We start from the raw sequence: 21,814 nt of genomic DNA, 5'->3' as shown, positions 1-21,814 counted from the left end.
ATGTTAGTTGAATCTCTATAAAACATAGTTTAATGTCTTGTAGTATTGGTCTACATTATCAGCTTGCAGAATAGAAATTTTAGAGCTCTAAATCAATTGCAAATGCATCCTACTTTTGTAATGACTTATATATACACTACCATCCATTCATATGCTCATGAAAGGTTTCACATAGTGAATTATTTACTTTTGCAGACCAAGACCCCAAGGCATCAAAATGTTCTATAAGATAAAAGAATTAAAGTCAATTATATTTTTTATTTTTATTTTTGTAAAGCCTAAGACTACATTTATTCATTGACAATCTGAAATCTTTCACATTCATTTACCATATATTTGTAAATAAGACATTTGTCTTCTAGAACTTTTACCATGCCAATACATACCTAATAACTAATTTGTTTTTCTGCATGATCTTCAACATGCAATTCATACTTCAGAATTTATGATCTCTGTTGCATGGAATTTTGGCAACTGAAATGTCAATAAAGTGTTTTGATGTGAGAGTGAAGTAAACTATTTGATGTTGATCTCTGCTGTTTAGTTGAGGTATAATGTCATACTAAGAATACAGCAGATTATATGATGTCATCATACTGAACTACTGACAGCTGTAGTTTTGTCCCATCATGTTTTTGCCATGACTGCTTTTCTATTATTCAGACTGCTGCAAAAGTGAAGCAATTCTGGCTTTGTATTGGATTTCTAATACTGTAATTAAGAGAATCTAAGCTCATTAATGTCTGTAAAAATGTGTTATTTCTGACAAGCAACAAAACGAGGAGTAAAATTCCTTTGAGAATACACAAGAATGCCCATCAATATGATTTTAAAATAAATAAATCTCAACTTGAAAAGCAGATACCTGCTTAGCGTTGGTAGGAGTCATGTTGTTTCTCTTCTCAGTAACGTTTTTTGAAGTTGTAAGCAATATATCTGATCCCGTCTGAAATGAAAATGTTTAATTTTTTTTTTCTGATGAAGACCTCAGTGATTCAAAGTATCTTAATTCCTACCATTATTTGCTCAAGTTCTAAGCTATGAGCCTTCTATTATAGCATATTACTTATAATTCAAATACTTCCATACCTTGTTAATAGAGGTTATAAGCCTGTTAGGTTTCTGAGAAATGCTAATAGCAGTCTCCTTTATTACTTCCTATACTCCCTTAAGTTTCCCTTAAGGGGAGTGCATTCCTCCTTCCCTTGAGGAAGGAGGAATGGTCAAACATAAGATGTCTTTGTTATGAATACTGTGGCAATAGCACCACATTGGAAAATTGGTAAAAGAGTATGAACAGAAGATTTTCAAAAAAATAAAACTGTTTCTTCTGTTAGGGGAGGATGAGAAGATGCATAGATGAGTAAAAATGCTAAAAAAAAAATAATAATAAAGTGAGTAAGGAAGAATATATGCATTGGATGGAAGGCAAAGGGGCATCTAAAAAAAATTGAAATAGAAATTGAAATACCAAGAGTACACTGACAGCATTCAATTTCAGGGAAGCTCAAGCCTGAAAAGTAGTAAAGTTTCCAGTAATGCACAAAATCTTTGAAGAAATAAAGTTCTGGTAAAAATAAATACAACAGTAAAAAAAAAAAAAAAAAAAAATCGAACTGACCTGCTGCTTTTTTTCCTCTGCTTCATCTATAACAGTCTTACATGCATCTTGGCTATTTCTTTCTTCTTTTTGCACGGTAACCAACTCTTCAACACACTCATCTTTCTGCCATGTGAAAATAAAATTAAGGTTATACACAACAGAAGAAAGTACTTAGTACTCATGCTCTGTACAGTGGTGTAGTTAAACAATAAAAATAGACCTGTCCTTTCATCAGGGCAGCTGTATATGGCTTATGGCAAAAATATGCCACAAAACCTGATTTATTCATTCCTGCATAAGAAAAAAAAAAAAAAAAAAAAGCATTTCTCAAAGCTGAGTGGATCTTTTTCAAGGTAGGGAAATCACAGGACACTAAAGACTGAGGAACTCAAGTACATGGCCAAGAATCTGAGGAACGCATTTGTACCTGATATAAGGAAAGGATAATAAGGGATAGGCAATATGACATTTTTCTTTCAATTTGTTAGTTTAAAAATGACACGAAATTGAATTACTAACCATGGCATTGCATATTCATGGTGTCTATTTGTCTGGATAATTTGCTGAATGATTTCTCATAAGATTCAGACATCAATTATTGAGATGCAGTGGAAAACAATAAAAAAATATTAGTTTTAGAATCTCAGAATACTCTATATAGTACAAAAAAATCTTTCATCTGAAATAAGTTGTATAACTACTCTCTATTGCAGAAAATTCCCTTTTGATAATATTCGAGAAGTATTTTTTATTCATCTCCAAGAATCATATAAACGAAAGGTTAAAGTAGTCAGTAAATAGTTTATGAATGATTGTGTGAGGAAAAAGAAAATGTTCTCCAAAAACATTAAAGGGATGTTAAAGGGATAACTTAACATTTATCAAAATTAATCGAAGTATTACATTGTATTCAGCTAACAAAAGAGATCAAAAGATGAAGCCCTGTTCTGACAGAACCAGGTGCTACTACTCTGCACAAGATACCATTTTGTACCATTATGTATATGTGAATCAGAAGGAGAACCTCAAAGAAGCTAATTGTTATTTATATTCATTTTTCTTTATGCTAGCAATGAAGGGCAAAGTTTCTTTCCATTCATTTGTACTTTTGGCATCTCTTACTGCTTTTAAGTGTATTAAAGGATAATTCGAATGTTATGGAATTTTATGGAATTTAGGAATTTTATGATCGGTTTTTATATTATAAGAAATAATGAAAAATTCCACAAAATAAAACAGCATTCAACATAAACAAAACAAGGATATTTAAGCCTCTAACTGTTCTAACCTCACACAGTTACCCCAACTGTGTTGCTGTGTGTTGCTGAATGTGGTTTGACGCATTACTTTGAGACTGTGGGATGGAGTAGACTGAGTCATTATTTTAGAAATCTATCCCTCCAACTGTCTTCCATAATTCTGGATTAGCTGATACATTTTACCTAGGTATGCTTAAAGAAGCATAGCAGAATACAAAATTAATACATTTGTTGTTGTTTTTATAAGTCAGGCTTTTTAAATTTAAATGACTTTGGTTTTAACATGATTTGTATTTTGGGATAATTTTTCCTATAATGTAATAAAGTACATCATTTTGCATTCTATAGATCTGGCAGTTATCTGTATTTCAGTACCAAGCGAAAAGAAATATGAAAAAAGTATTTGTCTAGGTATTGAAAGAAAGAAATTGTGACACTTTCCCCTAAAGGTTACTTGAAGACAGTAACAGGTCTGAAAGAAGTCCAGGAAACAAAACAAAACAAAACAAACAACAACAACCACAAGTGAAAAAAGGCACACAATGAGCATTTAGTGTCCAAAGAAGTAGCATTTGATTGAGTTATAATCATTACTTCAGGTAATCGAAAAGTGAACCAAGAAATATCTCACACTCCCATAATAGATGACACTAAACCTGGTATGTTCATGCAGATGGAATATATTCTTCACATAAAAGAAAAATACCTGAATCTGCTTAAATTCTCTCAGAGATCTACACAACTCATCAACAGAATTAAGAATTTCTTTGTACTTTGATACAGCTTTTTCAACATACTTCTTTCCTTCTTCAAAACCTGAAAAGGCAAAATAACATAAAAGTTCTTTTATTAAAAACAAAACCCCAAATGCCTCAAACACAAGTATAACAGTCAATATACATTATATCCTCCATATAATGCAATAATTTTATTTTTCTCCGTGCTTATTTTTGCTGGAGTTCTATGATGCAGAACAATGTGTTTTCCTACCTATTACTTGAGATTGGACCTCACAGTATCCACACGTCTTCTGTTGGGCTTCTCCTTGATCTTACTACTGTCTGATAAGTGACATTGTTTAAAAAACCCACCGCCCTCAAAGCATCTCCTAAACTATTAGACCAATTACATAGCCAGAAGACACCTAGATCCCTGCTACAACAAAAGACAGAATGGAGAAGAGAGTATGAGAGGAGGGAAGGTAAGATTAGGGGAGGGAAGGAAGGAGGGAAGGAAGGAGAAAAGGTGATCGGTTCTCTAAATAGTCTTTTTGACATAAAATTAGAGGAATTTAAAAACACAGCATTGAAAACATATTATATTTACTACTTGACTTTCTAGGCTACACAAATGTGTAGCTATCCATCCTTTCACATCTGGATGGATACCTTATTTTTGGATAAAGTTAACTTCAACAGTATAAAAAGATTTTGAGCTGGAGAAAATAAATAAATAAATAAATAAATAAACCTGAAGCTGGCTGACCTTCATTCTTTTCAATCAAGTCAACATTACAAATCAATACAATTGCAAATTCAATATTTACAGAAAAATCCACTTTTTTTTTTTTTTTGCTAATAAAGTTGGCAATCACATTCCACTAGCTATTTACAATATTAATGTAAAAATTCACCCAACACTGAAGTATAACTCTCTCATATATTTTGACTTCAAAGGGTTGGTCTATTATAGATTACAATAAGCCATGAAGCCTTGATTCCAAGCCCAAAAATATTACATGGACATCCACATTTAAATTTCAGGATGAACTCAGTCTATATATGGAAACCCAAATAGCTACCAGACTATTTAGTACTTTCATATTTCTATTTTTTAAGTGTTTGTTCTGAAGTCTTTCACCTCTTCTAGTCAATACTTTAAAACACCTTTTCTTCTTAAATAATGAATCCAGGAATCCTCTTCCTTCTGTCCTAAGCTACTGTTTCTATTTTTATTTTTTTCAACATTTGCAGACAGCTTCTCACCATGTAACTGTTTAGCCAGGTCTATAATCTGCTGAACTTTTTCTTCTTGCTGAAGCACTGTAGACTCAATAAACTTATTGAATTGCTTGTAGAGAGTCTCTATTGCTTCTCTTGTTTTGCATTCTGCAGAATACTTGCCAACTCTAATGACTGTTGCACTCACATCTTCAAAGCAAAATTGACACTAAAGTAGATTGAGAAGGATAAAACACTATTATAATGAATAATTATCAGCAGTTCAAGCTTTTGTAGAATAGACTGGACTATTCCTAGACTTTTTTTGTTTGTTTGTTTTCAGTGGCATACACTATACCTTAAATACTGTGATTACAATTTAACTTGGAAAACATTTTTTTCAATACAAATATTGTTGTAAGTATTCATAGCTGCTACATTTTCTTTAATCATTAGATCAATGAACTTATTAGTCAAAGCTTTTGCAAAACGTTTTATTTCTGAGTTCTTTCTATTTTGTGCATCTACTGTCTAATTTCACAGACTTCATATCATGGCCACAGTTATACCTGTGTAAGGGCAGCAAGATTGCTTAGATTTAGCCTGCTAGCAAACAAAGTTACTTTCAGCAGCCATTAAAGATGCTGAAAATCTTTCTATTTACAAGAAAGGTCTTTAGAATGTACCCCTAATAAACAATTTGGCTAACAATAACAAGTTTGGTTAACAATACTGAGAGAATTGGATCTGGTACTCACTCAGTATCACCTGCATTATATCATTATGGCAAGCAGCTATCAGTATACTTAATTACCATTAAAATCATCATTTAAGACTGTGCCTATCATCTGAAAGAAAACAAGTAAAAGGTGATACTTCACAATGAGTAAAAAAAATCTTGAAGTTTATCTCTGGAAAATAAGTTCTGCTCTCCAAATTTAAGACTGGGCAAGGCATATGTTAAACAATGAAAATGCTCAACTTAAATTTCTTTGCTAACAACAGATAAAATAACACACTTATGTGATCACTGGACAATGAAAACATGTTTTAAAACATACTTTAGTGCTGTGATCCATAATTAAGGGATTTTATTCATCAGCCATTTTGATGAATTTGGAGATTTGACCAGTGTTATTTCTAAATATAAACAGTGATGACAGGAATGTGCTCGACTCACAACAGATGCACTGATGTAGTGTGGTGCAAGGGAAAATGCTGTTACAAACTTTAAAAAAATATATGGCAACATTATGGAAATATTAAGTTAGAGAATTCCCCCCAAAGACTTAGACTGTGCTACAGGCCAAAAAAAAAATAATAAATACATGTTTACCAAGCATGAGTATTAAAAAAAAAAAGGGTGTTAAGATATTGAACATTTTACATTTTTGTTAATTTATTGAATATTTTAAATTTCAATTCCAAAATTGCACACTTCACAGACAGCTCTTCCTGACAACTGGATATTGTGATAACCTGTCTTTTGTCATTTGGCTGCTATCAAATACCCACAATACACCTACAGTAAATGAGCTCAAAAGTATGATCACAGCTAAGCTGAAACCTGGTCTTATGCGCAGCAGTGCAAGAATATAGTCAAGTTTCATGTTTTTCCTTTTTTCTCTACAAAGTTACAAAGAAAAAAACAAAGAAAATCTAAACTTTTAGCAATACTTTGGAACTTTCCAAACCTTTGGAAGTCACAAATTCTACCTGTATTAATAAGTACTTATTTACCCCAGTCCTGGATCGCTATTACAGCCATAGTGAGGATCTCAGGTTTACTAGTACCTCTTCCATTATCTGTTGCAGTTGTTCCATGAGATTCAGATTTTGACTGTAATCCTCCACAACTTTGCCAAAGTCACTCAGCTGTTTTTGTAACTCACTAATTGACCCCAAGAGGACTCTACCATCATTTCCTGCAGAGTCAATGAATTTCTTCTCTAAATTATCCATCTTCTTTTTAAGAACCTGTTTAAAGATGTAGCAATGTTAAACACCACAAAAAATATTTATATTTTTAGAAATAAGAAGTTAAAAGAGTACGAAAAATATACAAATCTAATTCTCTTTCCAGGTTTTAAAATGGCAAGTATAATGTGCACTTCCAAAAGCAAAGCAAATCTACAATGTGATTGAAATCAATATAATTATTTGTTAAATATGGAATTGAATTAAATTTTCAGTTTATAGACAAATATCTCTGGTAATAAAACATGGGATCTTGAATAAAATAACATTGACTGAATCTGCAAAGTAAAAAAAATAAAAATAATAATATTACTAATCCTTCAGACTCTTACTTCAACTGAATACAAGTCAATTTAAACTAAGTCATTTTTTGCCCCACAATATTAGCATATTGCACAAGAATCTGATATTGGACATTATACAGAGCAATGTGCTGTGGTTGACCCTGTTCTGTCCAAGGAGTTTGGACTAAACGATCTCCAGAAGTCCAGTTCAACCCCACTGATTCCGTGATCTGAATTTACATTTGTAGATAAAATCACCAAGAAAGGAGAAAGAAAAGTTTTTAAAAGTAATAACAAAATAAATAGCAAGAATAGAATCATAGAAGCTACTGAAACCTTGAGAAAAATTATGAAGGAGGACACTGGCAGTGCTAGCTCCGGATACTAAAAGGATAATTTGGTTACTAAAATGGTCATTGGAGGATTTGGAAGAGAAGTTTCCAGTGAGAAGGCCTCTTAGGTGCCATAAGCATGATCAACTCTAGGCAACGGATTCAGAGAAGGGCTCTGAAAGTTTACATGATGAAATGAGAAAGGAAAACAGATGGATAAAAAAAGGGAATGTGCTCATTTGTTCAGAATTTTGATAGGATGTATGATTTGTTTATTTATTTTAAGGAGAAAGAAAACTAGGTCACACACTGTGATGGAACAGAGGCAAGAAGAATAAAAAGTTATGCAGAAAAAAACAGCAGGATAAACAGGATTTAAAAGGACTGAACTTTAGGAAGTCAGCAATTGGGATGAGATCATTATACTGAAGAATTAAAGGAACAGAACAATGAAATATGTCAGTGATTGAGACAGGGGGATGATATCAAACAGCGAAAGGGAGACTCAATACATTTTGTGTTATCTCTTACTGCAAAGCATAGGCCATTTCAATTCAACCAGTCAAGCCTTTATCAAGACTAATATTTCTAGTATTACCTGTATTTTCTCAGCATATGTATCAACTTGCTGAATATGTATTTTAAGGGATTTCAAATTTCGAGCTTTTTCAGTTTTCTTGGTATAGTTAAACTTCAAATTGTTGAATTTCTTTTTGAGATCCTTAAATGATTCTCTGAGCTGAAAAAGTAAGCATATTTGTCAGTAAAAAAAAAAAAAAAAAGAAATCAGCACACTTCCATGTATTTTTTTCCATGAGCTTTTTGTCCACAATCTGAACACTGAGAATTTAATACAGAAATTAACACTGTGCCATCTCATAAAACATCTTTATTTCCTCAGATTTTTTTTTCTAGTAGTGGAAACTCAATCTTGCTACATCAAAATTTTTGCAGTCTGACTACTGAGTATTGTTTCCAGACTATCTGAGTTAAAAAGGTTTGACTCAAAGGTTGAGATCCTTGCTCAGACAATCCTGTCCTAGAGCTTTCAATGACTTCAACTACAGACAGGTGACTTATACAAACAGTAGTACATTTGGTGGAAATGGTAGCTGTGTAAATGTATACACACATTTAGTTTGCAGAAAAACATCATTTTACTGGGTTTGGGCAAGTATATTTGTATTTACAAATAGTATCTTTCTCCTGCAGTACAATATTTCATTTATGTCTTTTTTTTTTTTTTTTTCCCCCCCAAATAGGAATTTATCACTATACTGGGAACTAATATTCAGTAGTCAGAAAAGTTGATGTATTTATTAGAATTTATTTAAAGACTAGATGAAGTCTCTCCCAAAATAAATTGTTCAGTGATTCTGTAATCCTTATACTACAGCAGCTATGGACTAATATGTAATAAAATTTGTGGGGAAATAAGATGGAAATAAATAACAGTTATTAGCAATGAATAAGACTGGAAACCTTGCTTCTGAAGACGTTACACAGGTGCTCAATTTTACAATGTCCAAACATTTCAGCACAATTATTCACAGCATACAAAGATGAATCTGGTTCTTTGCAGATTCAAGATGTAGATTATATGAGCACCTACATTTTAAGTAACTGTTCCGTATGGTAGCAGAGTGACTCCACCTAACAGACACCCAAATAAAACCTATTACCACTACATAAACATGGTACTATGACAGTATTTTTACCAGTTAGCACTGGCTTGGTAAAGCAAATTCAACATAAGGGGAAATGATTACTGTAATAATATAAATTATGAACTAGTAGCTCTGATAATGAACTACTAGTGCCTTTCCAGACTTTTCAGGGGGACCTATCAGCTGAGACTTCCTCAGAGAAACTGTGGATGCCCCACCCCTAGGAGTGTTTAAGACCAGGTTGGATGGGGTTTTGAGTAACCTGATCTAGTGGGAGCTGTCCTTGCCCATGGCAGGGGGGTTGGAATTAAATGATCTTTAAGGTCCCTTCCAACCCAAACCATTCTATGAGTCTATGAGATAATTAATATTACATATAGTTCTGCTAATTTTTCTGAAGAACTTTTCTGTTACTTAGATGGAATTTGGCTATATTTTCTTCAATCTATGAAATATTTTAAAAATCCAGATTGATAGAAATAATACTGATGAAGTTCTAGGAAAGTACACTTTCTTTGCTAGATAATTTACCAGGATTATTTTAAAACACACCAAAAAGAAGGGTTATACACGATCAGTACTTGTAAAGACAGTATTCTTTACCATGGGAGCTTTAACTCTATTTCTTTACCATAACACACAGCATATTTGCATTTCCTTTTATTTCCTTTTTTTTTTTTTTTCTCCAAACTCTAAGTATTTGTTTGCTTAATTGTCATTGTATGGGTGTGTACACCATATACACTTAATAAACCATACAACCATATCTTATTCTTTGTATTAGTAATGATCTATAAAGAACGATATCAAACATACTCAGATAAAATACCTTTATAGCACTATACATACATATCTTTTTAAGTATAAAAGTTTTTTTTCAGAATTCTTTTTCTTTAGAAGTGATATAATTTTAATTTCATTTACATCTGTAAAATGTATTTTTATATATTACAGTTATTTTTAAATGCCTTTAATGATCAGGGAAAAGAACCAGACAAAACAAACAGCGACAAAAAACATACCTGCTTAAAATATGGTGCTGATACCTTAGAAAAGGTACTATTTTAATTACTTTTCAATTCCATAATTACAAAAAATTTGGAAGTGTTAATTTATAGCATTTGAAATGGAAGAATATAAAAAGGACTGAAAGTTGTTTTTTTGTTGTTGTTGTTTGTTTGTTTTGTTTTTGAGATTTTCACTTCTTTCAGATTGACAATCTTTTGCATTTAGAAGAATGTAGAATAAACTCTGTACAGTGGTATTTATCCAAAGGAACCAATATAAAAGAAATGCAGCAGTTCTATTACTTTAGGATTTATTCTTCCAGATAAAAATGAATGAAAATAATTTCACTTACCTGATTAATGTTAAAAAGTTTAGGTGACACCCACAATTTGATATTTAGTTAAAATATTTGAAGCACAATATAAAGATCTCTCTTCCCCTACCCTCCTTTTCCCCCCTTCCAGAGAGTAATGAATGCTCATTTTGCAGTTGCTGTTGTTGGGAAAGCTAGCAATTCATCATTATCATTACATACTAATGTTAATCCATCAAGGGATATTCTTTTCATTTTCATTTCATCTAGTGGGATTCTCTCACATTATTTCAGCACTGAACAGACAGATGGTATTCACTCAGTGTAATGGAAAGGAAGGGAATTCTATCACCTACACTGCGGTCTCCAATTAGTTTAAACTCTTTATCCCACCTAAGTATGCAGAATAATAAAATCTACCTAACAGTAATCTGTTAATAAAACCACCTCTGTAGAACAGTATTTTGTATTCAGAGCACAAATGCCTTATTTGCTGATTTAATTTTGAGGAAAACAAGAGATGAGTGAGAGTTTATTTTATATTATTCACTGGCTTAAGCACATACATAAGCTAGCGATTGGTTATAAGGACAGAAGCTCTCCTCAAAGAAGTATGTGAAATCAGATCGCCTTGTTTCAGATATGATGGCTCATGTGTCAAAGGTCTGCAGCTGCTGTCACTTTTCTCTTTTAGCCTCAGTGGAAAACCAGTTTCAGCTCAGACTTGTATATTATCCTCTGAGTGCATGTACCTAATGCCTGTTAACAGCGGCAACTGTACCAAGGCTATATAGCTCAATTTTTAGAAAACAGAAACCTGACCATATCTTAATTTTTCACTATTTCCTGAAAAATACAATGAGAATAACTTAAGTCTATACACATACTAATACGCTTCAGTGACTTCAGCCAAGTTTAATGGAACTTTGTGACTTCTCCATTGTGTCATAGTCATTAATCCAGCAGCTGTTCCTAACTATAGTTGGACTGACACGGCTGGAGAGGGGTTTAGATGCCAATTGCTAAGATTTATCACATGATCATGAAATAAATGAAAAAGCAAGCTATAAAACTGCTTTAAATGTTTTCATTTTTGTTAACAGTACAATTCCACTAAAACATTTTGATTTCTGTGTAAATCTTTCCAGAAGGTATTTCAGTGTCATTAACCAGTTATCCTTCCCTTTTTATTTACACACAGAACTTTTAGTAGCACTAGGAATCAGAATAGCCCATGAAAGTAAGTTGCTAAAAACAGATTTTCAACACGGCAAAGATTAACATGCCAGCCAGGCGTGTAAAGCCAGCCAGGAGGTGGAAAGAAAAAAGGTGCTGTTCAAGTCTAATTAAGTCTAATTAATGTCTATTTAATTCTGGGACCACAAGCATTTATAAATTACAAGTGGAGAACTACGCTAAGAAATATCAGCTCCTACTGCCTGATGAACTAAGATAGCTTATTTCTCTCCATGGTTAAAATTCATATCTTCAGTCATACCTTTCCATAAGTTTATAAAGAAGTGGAAAGGAAAAAATTGAGATGGCTGGGGAGAGCAGAGAACCTATTTCAGGATCTGTCACTCTTCTGTTACAAGTTTTGTGCAGACACACATAAATGTTTTTTGTGAAAAGGGTTTTGAAGTGCAAGGGTTACCATATTAAAAGGTTATAAGATGTTATAAAAGGGTTATAAGAAACTGTTAATCTCATTAGCAGATTCAATGCAGTATTAAACTGCATGCTTGATTCATCTCTTTCACAAATCATTGCTGTGTAATGTTGTGTAGAGTTGTGGCTCTTCAGAGGCTGCTACTCAAGCTAGTTAGTGAAGCAGGAAGCCCAAATTTACAAATGCAGATCTCGAAAGTGATACGAGCTTTCTTTATATTTACCAGGATGTAGAAGGCATAAATCCATTTTTGGCCTTTGTAAATTTTCTTTAAGTTAGCAAAAGCACACAAAAGATGTACATTTTACTGTTCTGTCCTCCTAGACTGTTTTTAAATCCACTCTATGTATCCTATGCTATAATTTTTTTGTTTCTGTGTTTCTCATAAAAGTACTAATATGTTACAAACACACAGAGCTAGTAAAGTAGTCTGACTTAAGTATGGTGTTTTCAAACACCAGTGAGTCCCAATCGCCAAATGTCTTATTTGGATGTACTTAAATTCAACACATTAAAAGTATGTGAATTTATATATTTACATCACAATTTTAAATATTTTCTGTCAATTTTAAAGTTTCTGTATACTGGTAAATCAGAACTAAGTTATCTGGCTGTCTGTTTACTCTGTGACATCTATGAGCAGCTGCTGCTTGCTGCTGGCACATAAAATGAAATACTTATTTTCTTCAACGTAGCAGAGGGTAAAGAAATGATTATTTTAAATAATTCTATCAGATACTAGCAATATTCAGACTAACTTCTGATGTTAAAATTAACAGAATATAAATTAAGTGAATACTCATAACTTTTAGTTTGTTGCAATGTCTTTGCTCTTTATCTCTAAACAGACTTAGTTATAAATAATTAATGAAAAATGAAGCAGTGGATTAAAGTATATACAGGTATACTAGCTTAGCTTTGTTTAGGAAATATCTTCTATGCTAACTTTCAATAGAAATGGAATATAATTAAATAAAAAGATATTCACAGGGCAAGTTGTATTTCTGTTAGATTACACTCAACATTCAAGTAGGTCTGGATGTAACATGTATTAACCTATACAGCCACGATGGCATTCCCAACTTAAAATCTAAAATATATAATTAATGTTTTAATTAAAAATATACAATTATTTTGCAGTGGGTTTCCATCAACTATGAAAAGTTTTGACACTCATCATATTTTATAATATAGGATGTGGTAAGTAAGAAGTGTAATTGACACGCTCTTCATTTAAATTTGAAAGAGATGATTGTTTTGTTCTTCTACATCCTGCTTTCAGTAAAAGTAGAATGAGCAATGAAAATAGAAGAATAATAATTCTTAGAAAGGAATCATGTTCTGCACTCATCCAAGAAACTAAGGAAAGAGGCAAGAACCATTTAATGCAAGTTTCTCTCCGAATATAGCCAGTCTTACACATGGGCTGCTGAGCAAACATTTATCTTATCTTCAACAAATTGAAGCAAAAAAACGTGAAAACGTGTTTTCAGGAAAAAAAAAAAAAAAAAAAACAAAAACGAGAATAGTTAAAATCAAATTTCAAATATTCTCAATCTGCTCTGTCACTGCAAAGTATAATGGGACCTATTTTTTAGGTAATTCATGCTTTCATTCATTTCTACAGCATGGCTCCTCAGCCTGAGTGCTTCTGCTTTATCACCTGACATTCTAATCACCTTATACCATCACCCAAGAATTTACATCACAGGAGACTGAGGCACAGATCATCACAGGGTGCAACACGTTCAGATTATAACTGACAATGGAGTAGAACAGCCACTGAGATTAAATATATATATTTAATCGATACGTAATCGTATAATATATGTATTGTTGCACATGTTCTCTCACCTTTTACATTTTTTTCACAAACAAATGTTTTGTAAAAGAAAAGAAAAACACTTTTCTCACTAAAATAATTGGGATAGAAATCTCAGTCACCTCATTGTTGGTGATTCTGAGAAAATTTTTCAGGTATGGATTTACCTACTGAAAGATAAAGTAAGAAAAAACAACTTTCAATGCCTTTGTTTCCAAAAAACACCACCTCCTGCATATCTTCTACATATGTTTCACACTTTTGGGAACATTAGTGTGAAATTTAGTGGTGGACTTCAGCACGACGTTAAAAGTTGGACTAGATGACCTTAAAGGTCTTTTCCAACCAGAATAATTCTGTGATTCTATGAAATGATTCTATGAGATCTTTCCAGGTAAGAATCTCCAGGTAAGAGTTTCTGTACTTTATGGAGGCCCAGACGTGCCATCTGCAGAACATCAAGTGCAGTTGCTAATGCCTTCAACCTCTCATTTTAATAGATCACTTTAGGAAGATTCATTCTATAGGATATTTCTCCTGAACTGATTTTTGCAGATAAATGTCTTTACATTTTACTTGCTAAATTGTGAGTGGATTTATATTTGGCCTACTAAGATGTTAAATTAATGATCATATTAACTACGCATTTTTTCCTAATCTATGTTCTATAATAATAAATTCTATAAATTTATTCTATATTCTATGTTCTATGTTCTATAAATAATAAATAAATAATTAAAAAATATTATGTCATGGAAATTTTTTTCTCCTCTAACAATTTTTCTGAGCATCACATCTTGGATTTCTGACAAAACGTCAAGTAGTAAATTATCGTGAACTCATTAAAAGACTGAAACTTCTTTTACAAGAAACAGCCTTAACAACTGCAAGAGATGTAAATTCTACTTTTGTTTCAAACTTTAGAAGGAAGACATCTGAAGATCCTTACATTTCAGATGAAGATGACAGAGCCTGTAACAGTAAACAGTAATGTATATATATGTAATATATACAAATAGAATACAATAGCCTTTTTAATGTGTATTTATATCATTTACCTCATTTATCTCCTCTTGATTGGTACAGTATTGGAAATGCTGTGACAGTTCTTCCTCATATTTATCTGCTTTGGAACTCCAGTTAATGCTGTCGCACTCAAGTCTAGCAAGTTCTTGCTTCAGATTCTTTACAGAAACATTCAAGCAATTCTGAAAAAGAACAAATGAAATTCAGGGCATACACTAATTCAATCAATCTAAAATGGAAATTGTTTTGAGGCAAAGCATGCATAAATAGTAACAATGGGTTAGATTAAACTATTATACCTCCCCTGTAACAAAAGCAACAACACAGACATTTCATTCACTGGTATTCTGGGGGGTTATTTCCAGGAAACGAAGTCACAACTCGCATATAGTATCTTCTCTGAGCCGAGAGAAATGAGAATACTCTAAGTCTTTACCATTTGGATGTTAGCTCATTTCTGCTACCAACCAAGCCATGGAGCATGAAGAACAGGCTGGCAATATGGATAACCTAAGCAGGTCAGAAGGGATTGTCGTGTTTTCTGCATAGTAAATGAATACAGAGCAATGACGATCCTGTCCTAAATATATAACTCCTTTCTAAATTATATCCATTTCACAATACAAGCAAGTCTGGAATCCACTAATAAGGTAATACATTATAGTTCCTTTTTGTTCTTTTGTTATCCTTTGCTTATAGGAGAATAAATAAGCAAAATAACCTTTAAAAAGTATCAGGAGTCTCATACATAGGAGGTGTGGCATTCAAGAAACAACCAACAGGGCCTTGACCTGCACAAAAATTACTAGAGAACAGAAAGTCGTGCTTTCTCCCTCCCTGCCCCAATGCTTATATTTTTAAAATTTCCTCCTGATCTCAAACCTATTTTGAGGTTTTTCAATGTAAGATCTTTTCATTAGATCATTAAAAAATTAAAACAAGATTTGAAAAATGCCATTTTTTTTTCTTCTTAGCAAAACCAGTTTATAATGTGAGAGTAACTAATGAAGAATAAATATAATTCCGAGATGTTTTGCTTAATTTATTGGCTGTATATCAGCAAACTCTAAAAGCATAAATCTTCAAATTATTAACTACTATGGATTCTATATTTTGTTTTCTTTTGAAAGTATTCTCAAAGCTCTGTATTTATTTTTCTCACTGTATTAATACATTTTTGTACATTTAAAAGCCAGTAAGATAGCTCTATAATCTTATTTCATATTTATCCCTGATTTCACAGATCATTCTAATTTTACTCACAGTTTGCTGCACTGCAGACAAGATATCCACTCCCCAGGTAATAAACAATTTATAAAGCTGTCTGATATGTGCATGTTTCTTCTGAGCATTCAAAAGGTAGGCTTTAGCATGGTGCACATCTTCAGGGCCCTCAGTTATTTCAGGAATATCCAGTTCTCCTGATTTTGATAGACATTCCAGCTAGAATATATTAAACTGAAAATCAGCGTGTGTTTTGAAAGTGAGCAGAAGCTTACTATTCCTTTCATATCCATAACTTGTTAACCTAAATTTTGAGTAATTAAATTTCAGATCTTTGTTTTAAATTCTCCAAATTTCATGCAGTTTTAGATCCAAAATTTCTGATCACCAGGCAGGGGAATGTTGTTTATTTGGGTGAAAAAGGACAGATGACAGACACCAATATAAAAAAAAAGAGGCTGGCTACAAAAGGAAGATGAATTTTAAAAGATTATACTCACTTCTTTTTTAACATGATGGAATTTAACTGTTTTGTTGAAAATTTCATCATATTCTGTCATCGTGTTCTTTACCATTTGATATAGATGAATAAGCTCACTCATTCTCTCAGAATTCTCTTTCACAGGAAATCCTTTCTGACTTGGCGATTCTAATACTTTTATTATGTACTCAATTTCAGCATTCAGTTGCTAGCAAAAAGGAGCAGAAATTACAGAAATATGTTTGCATGATTTCCCTTACATTTTATGAAATAAAACAACCTATGAAAAGTAAATTATCTTAGGGAAAAATAAATGCCTCTTTAAAACACTCTCCATATTCTTTACTCTTTTGCTAGGTTGAATTATCAACTATTACCCAGAAACAGTCCTTAATCAAAACAATAGTGTCAAGCTCTGATGCTTAGGGGAACAAGAGACTGTCCTACTTGCTAAAACTCAGTAACAGTATTCAGAGGATGCAGGATACTCAGTATGATATACCTCAGCCTCTGACCACCTCTGACTCCAAAGAGTAAAGCTGATGATCTCCTTGTACTCTCCCCACCTCAATGCCTGTGCGTCACTTCAATACACAGCTAGCATTCCACAAGATATTCTGTGGATGCTGAAGGTAAAACATCTTCTCCCTTATCTCATCAACACAGACAAAACCTCCCTTCTGGAAAATCAATATACAGTGTAGAACAGACCCCAGGCACTGTCTAAAAGCAATGTCAGTTATTATTTACTCAAGATAAAAAAAAAAAAAAAAAAAAAAAAAAAAAAAAAAGTTTTGATCCACCATACACTCCACTATTCCAGCTTCTCACCTGAAACTGTGGTTTCATTTGGTTAAGCTTTTGCAGTTCTAAGGCAATACAAAGTTCACTTCCAAGATCAATTGTTGACATAAGCCTAAGAGCCTCTTGAAGAATCTTTAGCCCATGAGTAGTCTAAAAGATAATCAGACATTTCAGTATTTCTTTAGTAAATAAAAAAAAAATAGTTAAACCCAAATCTAAATTTGTAATAAGAACCTTTCCCAAGCCAGATATAAAAGCTGTCAGTAATTTTCCTTAAAACAGTTTAGGAGGAAAAGGAAGGGGGGGGGGGAGGGATAATGAGGAGGATATTCTGAAGTTGATTGTTGTATTTTTAATGTAGTCTAACTTTTTTTTTTTTTTCCCCCCATCTATAAACCTCTGTCTCAAACCCTGTGACTTTGAAAAGGGTGACAAGAGATCTTGATAGTATACAAAAATGATTCACACACTGAGATGGGAGGACCCATGCACACAGTGCATTCTTTGTGAAAACAGATGATGTGGTGTTAAGTCACACTGGAAACAGTGCCCATAAGCCTCTGGTTCTGCTACTAACACAGCTAGCATTGTTTTTAAGGAACACTGCACACTGTACATCTGCCATGGAGGTTGTTGGACTTGACTTTAGTAACTAATAGGACACAAATTAATTTGGTAACTTAAATTAGAACAAGATGTTGCTACAAAAAAAAAAGGAAAAACATATAAAAAAGCACTTTTGCTATAGTACAGAAAACTGACTAAAACTGAAAATTTGAAATGAGTACTTGTATGTATTTGAATAAGGGCAAAAAAAAATCAAAAACTGTTCGTGCTTCAATGACTGAGTGGTGGAATAGACTATGGAGAATTGTCTTACTGATGATTTCTCTTTCTTAAATGATACCTGTAACAGTTGATGAGAGAGTCACAGACAAACCAGTAACAATCTAGAAACGCTTGTCGCAGTTGTTCTCTTGCTTTTTTACTTACCTTAGTTAGTTGTTCTTCAAATATCAAGCACTGTTGCTTGATAGGTTTTACTTGATTAATTTTAAAATTCCAGACTGCCCAAAGATCGGTCAGCTCTTTCTTTCCTTTACTCAGATTAATAATGGTATCTTCCGTTACTTGTACAGTATTTTCTGCTTTCAATATTAAGCTCTCATTTGCCTGGCAAATAAATAAATACACATTTTCCCACATTTGAATTAAACAAAAAAAATACAATAAAAAATCATTAAAGTCCCAACAAAACTTAATAAAAAGCAATTATTCTAGAATACTTTCATTGAAAATTTCTGATACTCCAGGTGTCTTTAAATTTCTGAATAGACAGAACTACCCAAAAACCTACTTCTGGGGAGTAGCAGCTGGAAAGTGAAGGGTATGAAGAACAGACCACTCTGTGCTGATAACCAAAGCAGCACTGGAGCATGGGAGAGATAACGTGTTCAGCATTTGAATATTGGTGAGTTTTCCTCTTTTTAGCACAGCATATATCAGAAACACTGCAGGAAATCTAGTAATGTCCTTTCTGCTTTTCTCATTTCAGAGTTTCTCTTTTAAGAAAAGTGTTTGTAGATTACTTGTATGATATGTATCCTTCCAGACACTTAAATCTACAACCTAAGAGTATCATGAGAAGAGAGTAGCAGTATCTTCTGTGGTGGTAACACACTTCCAGGTCCCTAGAGAGAAAACATCCGAATACACATTTAGATTTTAAGTGACACATTGAGACATATTCAGCTTGACTTTACACTATCTATGCCTGCCTGTATCCAGTTGTGACAGCACACACTTTAGCCCACACTAACTGCCTGAATACCTTCCCTGAGTAGGTTTTTCCAGCTCATCTTACTTGCTCCTGTATGTTATCATGACCATCTCCCCCTTCTCACCCTCTCAGCTCGTTGTAATTGCTCTCTAATCTCTCCAATAAAAACAGAAATAACAGCTGTGTATCTAAGCTATCCACATTAACTGAAATCAGTTCAGGAGGCATGGTTTAGGGAATGATTGTATGCAAATCTCAACCAATCAATCATGAAGAGGTGTTGGAAAATTAGATAAGGATGCCCAGGCAATCCAGCTGAGCCCAAGAAAGAATGTAACAACACCAGGAAAGATTATCTATAAGGAAGCAGCTCTAGCGTCCCTTTTCTTAGAACTTCATACACTGCATTGGTAAAGAATAACTCTCAGTGGAAGTAAAATAAACCAAATCCTGCACTTACATATATGCTTCTTTCCAATATGAGCAAAATTGATATGTCCTTGGATTATATTTATGTGCATGTATAGGGTCACTTATTAAGGATTAAAATAAAAAAAATCTTGATTGGCAATGAAGTAGTTATAATGCCATTAGCACTCACACTTTCATATCTTACAAATATATAGCAGAATTACTCCCTTTAAGGACAGGTACTGAAGAAGTCACAAACCATCAGCCACAGAATTAGGATTAAACCTCATCACAGGCAAACATCAAATACTCATTACAGTTTATCAGATTATGCTAATTTACACAGAAAACAAGAAGCCAATTCTCTCCTGCTAGGGAAAAGGCACACAGCAGATTTTCTTGATGAAAACCTCCAGAATTCTTCCTTTGATTTTTACACTTTTAATATGAGCTTTCCTACACATCAACCAGGATAGGATGCTCAATTAACCCATGCATTTGACGATTTGCTGCAGAATTTCTACACAGGGGTCGTTTATCTATACCGATTTTGTACAGTGCAGCTAATACTAACAAAAGGCAAATTTCCATTACAAAAAATTTGCAGGCTCTGATTTCAGTGAAATTTCAGGTTTTCAGCATCAAAACAAATAGCATTGCTAGCTGTATAACCTTAGTTGCCTAAACTCCATAGGATTGGCTTATTCAGACTTACAACTTCGCTTCCTGGTCTACATCTCCACATTTTTGCCCTTTCTGTAAGTACCAAGCCTGCAAAGTGCACTTCATAAATGCAAAAGAACAGTGAATAATACCATGATACAGCTAACAATTCTGTGCAGAGCAAGAGAAATTTATACTTCAGAACTTTGGGAGGTAAGTTCTAGTTCTACCTGCAAAGTCATGCCACATATTATACATACTTGTGTATAAATGGTGGTATAAAATATTTGATAATCTTATTTCAGGTTAAAACTTTACCTCACTTTGATTTTGTAAACATTTTGACATTTTCAAATCAAAGTGTTTTTATTTTTTTATTTTTATTTATTTATTTATTTATTTTTACAACTCCATACTGTGAAAGTATGGATATTAAGTTTCTCATTCTGAAAAATTTCTCATGAACTAGGAATGCGAAATTTACAGAATTATTCTGTTTTAACTGTGATTCCACAGAAACATCACAGTCATTTTATCTTCTCAACTCCCTACCCTCCTTACTGAAACAAAGAACAAATACTTTGCCTTAGACAAGTTCTTTGATGAAGGGTGGCAGAACCAATACAGCTGTCTGTCATCATTTCACTATGTTCCTTGAGAAAAGTGATAACTCCATGAAAAAAAAAAAAAAATCTCACCATATTTGCTAAATTAAGGAAATTGTGACCCAAATTTTCAGTGGAAAAAATCATCTTTATAGTCTTTTGCCACTTGGTATTAGCTGACTCTATTGCACTTTTATTTTCAACCTCTCTGCTTGTTTGTAGTGGTTCTGCTTGAAAAAAGTCCTTCAGATTTTGAATATGGTCATTCACCTATGAAAGATATAAAATAAACATTAACAAAAAAAATCAATAGCTATAATCAGAAGGTACATAGACATTATAAAATTGAAAGTAAAATTAATGTTATACTGAATCTTTTACAGGTTTTTAAATCTATCTTCCTCCCTAAGACCTATACAAACACTAAACACTAAACAATGTTTCAAATAACCTGTATACCAGTAGATGGCAAGCAGAGAACAGTAATTCATTCAATTTGTCACATATCATTACATAAATATTATATAACATGATACCCATGCAATTATTTTCACAGATCTGTTTAATATCAAGTAAATGGTATTAGCAAGAATCAGAAGTAGATGTGATCCAATTTTTTTTGACTTTTTTTAAACTCAAGGTACCAAATAAATCTTATGCCTAATTTTATCTGATAGGTTCCATTCCATCATCAATTTCTTTGTAGATATAAAAGAACAACAACAGTGCTGTAAAATATTAAAACAAACATTACATCAAAATGAAAAATAATTTCACTGGGCATCATTAGCACAGATAAAATTTTAATGGTATTAATGGATTATGATCTCAGCTAGAACTACTTTATATTTCATTTTTAAGTCCATTCAGAAAAATCAGCCCTTCAGTGGAAGTGCGAGACTGTGATAAATATCCATATCAACATATTGCATAAATATGTTATGAT

At 32.8% G+C, this 21,814-nt stretch overlaps 1 protein-coding gene across 1 annotated transcript in view; it reads right to left on the bottom strand.

The window, feature by feature from the left end:
* CCDC141 (coiled-coil domain containing 141) overlaps positions 1 to 21,814 on the bottom strand; it is an 80,985-nt gene that overhangs the window by 18,759 nt on the left and 40,412 nt on the right. Inside the window, 12 exon segments of the mRNA XM_082763261.1 lie at positions 866 to 946; positions 1,622 to 1,726; positions 3,569 to 3,678; positions 4,848 to 5,031; positions 6,597 to 6,779; positions 7,994 to 8,134; positions 14,933 to 15,082; positions 16,164 to 16,343; positions 16,625 to 16,813; positions 17,437 to 17,559; positions 18,403 to 18,582; positions 20,962 to 21,138. Of these exon segments, the coding sequence (XP_082619387.1) occupies positions 866 to 946; positions 1,622 to 1,726; positions 3,569 to 3,678; positions 4,848 to 5,031; positions 6,597 to 6,779; positions 7,994 to 8,134; positions 14,933 to 15,082; positions 16,164 to 16,343; positions 16,625 to 16,813; positions 17,437 to 17,559; positions 18,403 to 18,582; positions 20,962 to 21,138 (1,803 nt within the window).

Source organism: Aythya marila (assembly GCF_965140915.1).
Source record: "Aythya marila genome assembly, chromosome: 6".
In the NCBI taxonomy this organism is placed as follows: Eukaryota; Metazoa; Chordata; class Aves; order Anseriformes; family Anatidae; genus Aythya; species Aythya marila.
Note: the sequence above shows the minus strand (reverse complement) of the source record. Positions and strands in the feature narration are given on the sequence as shown.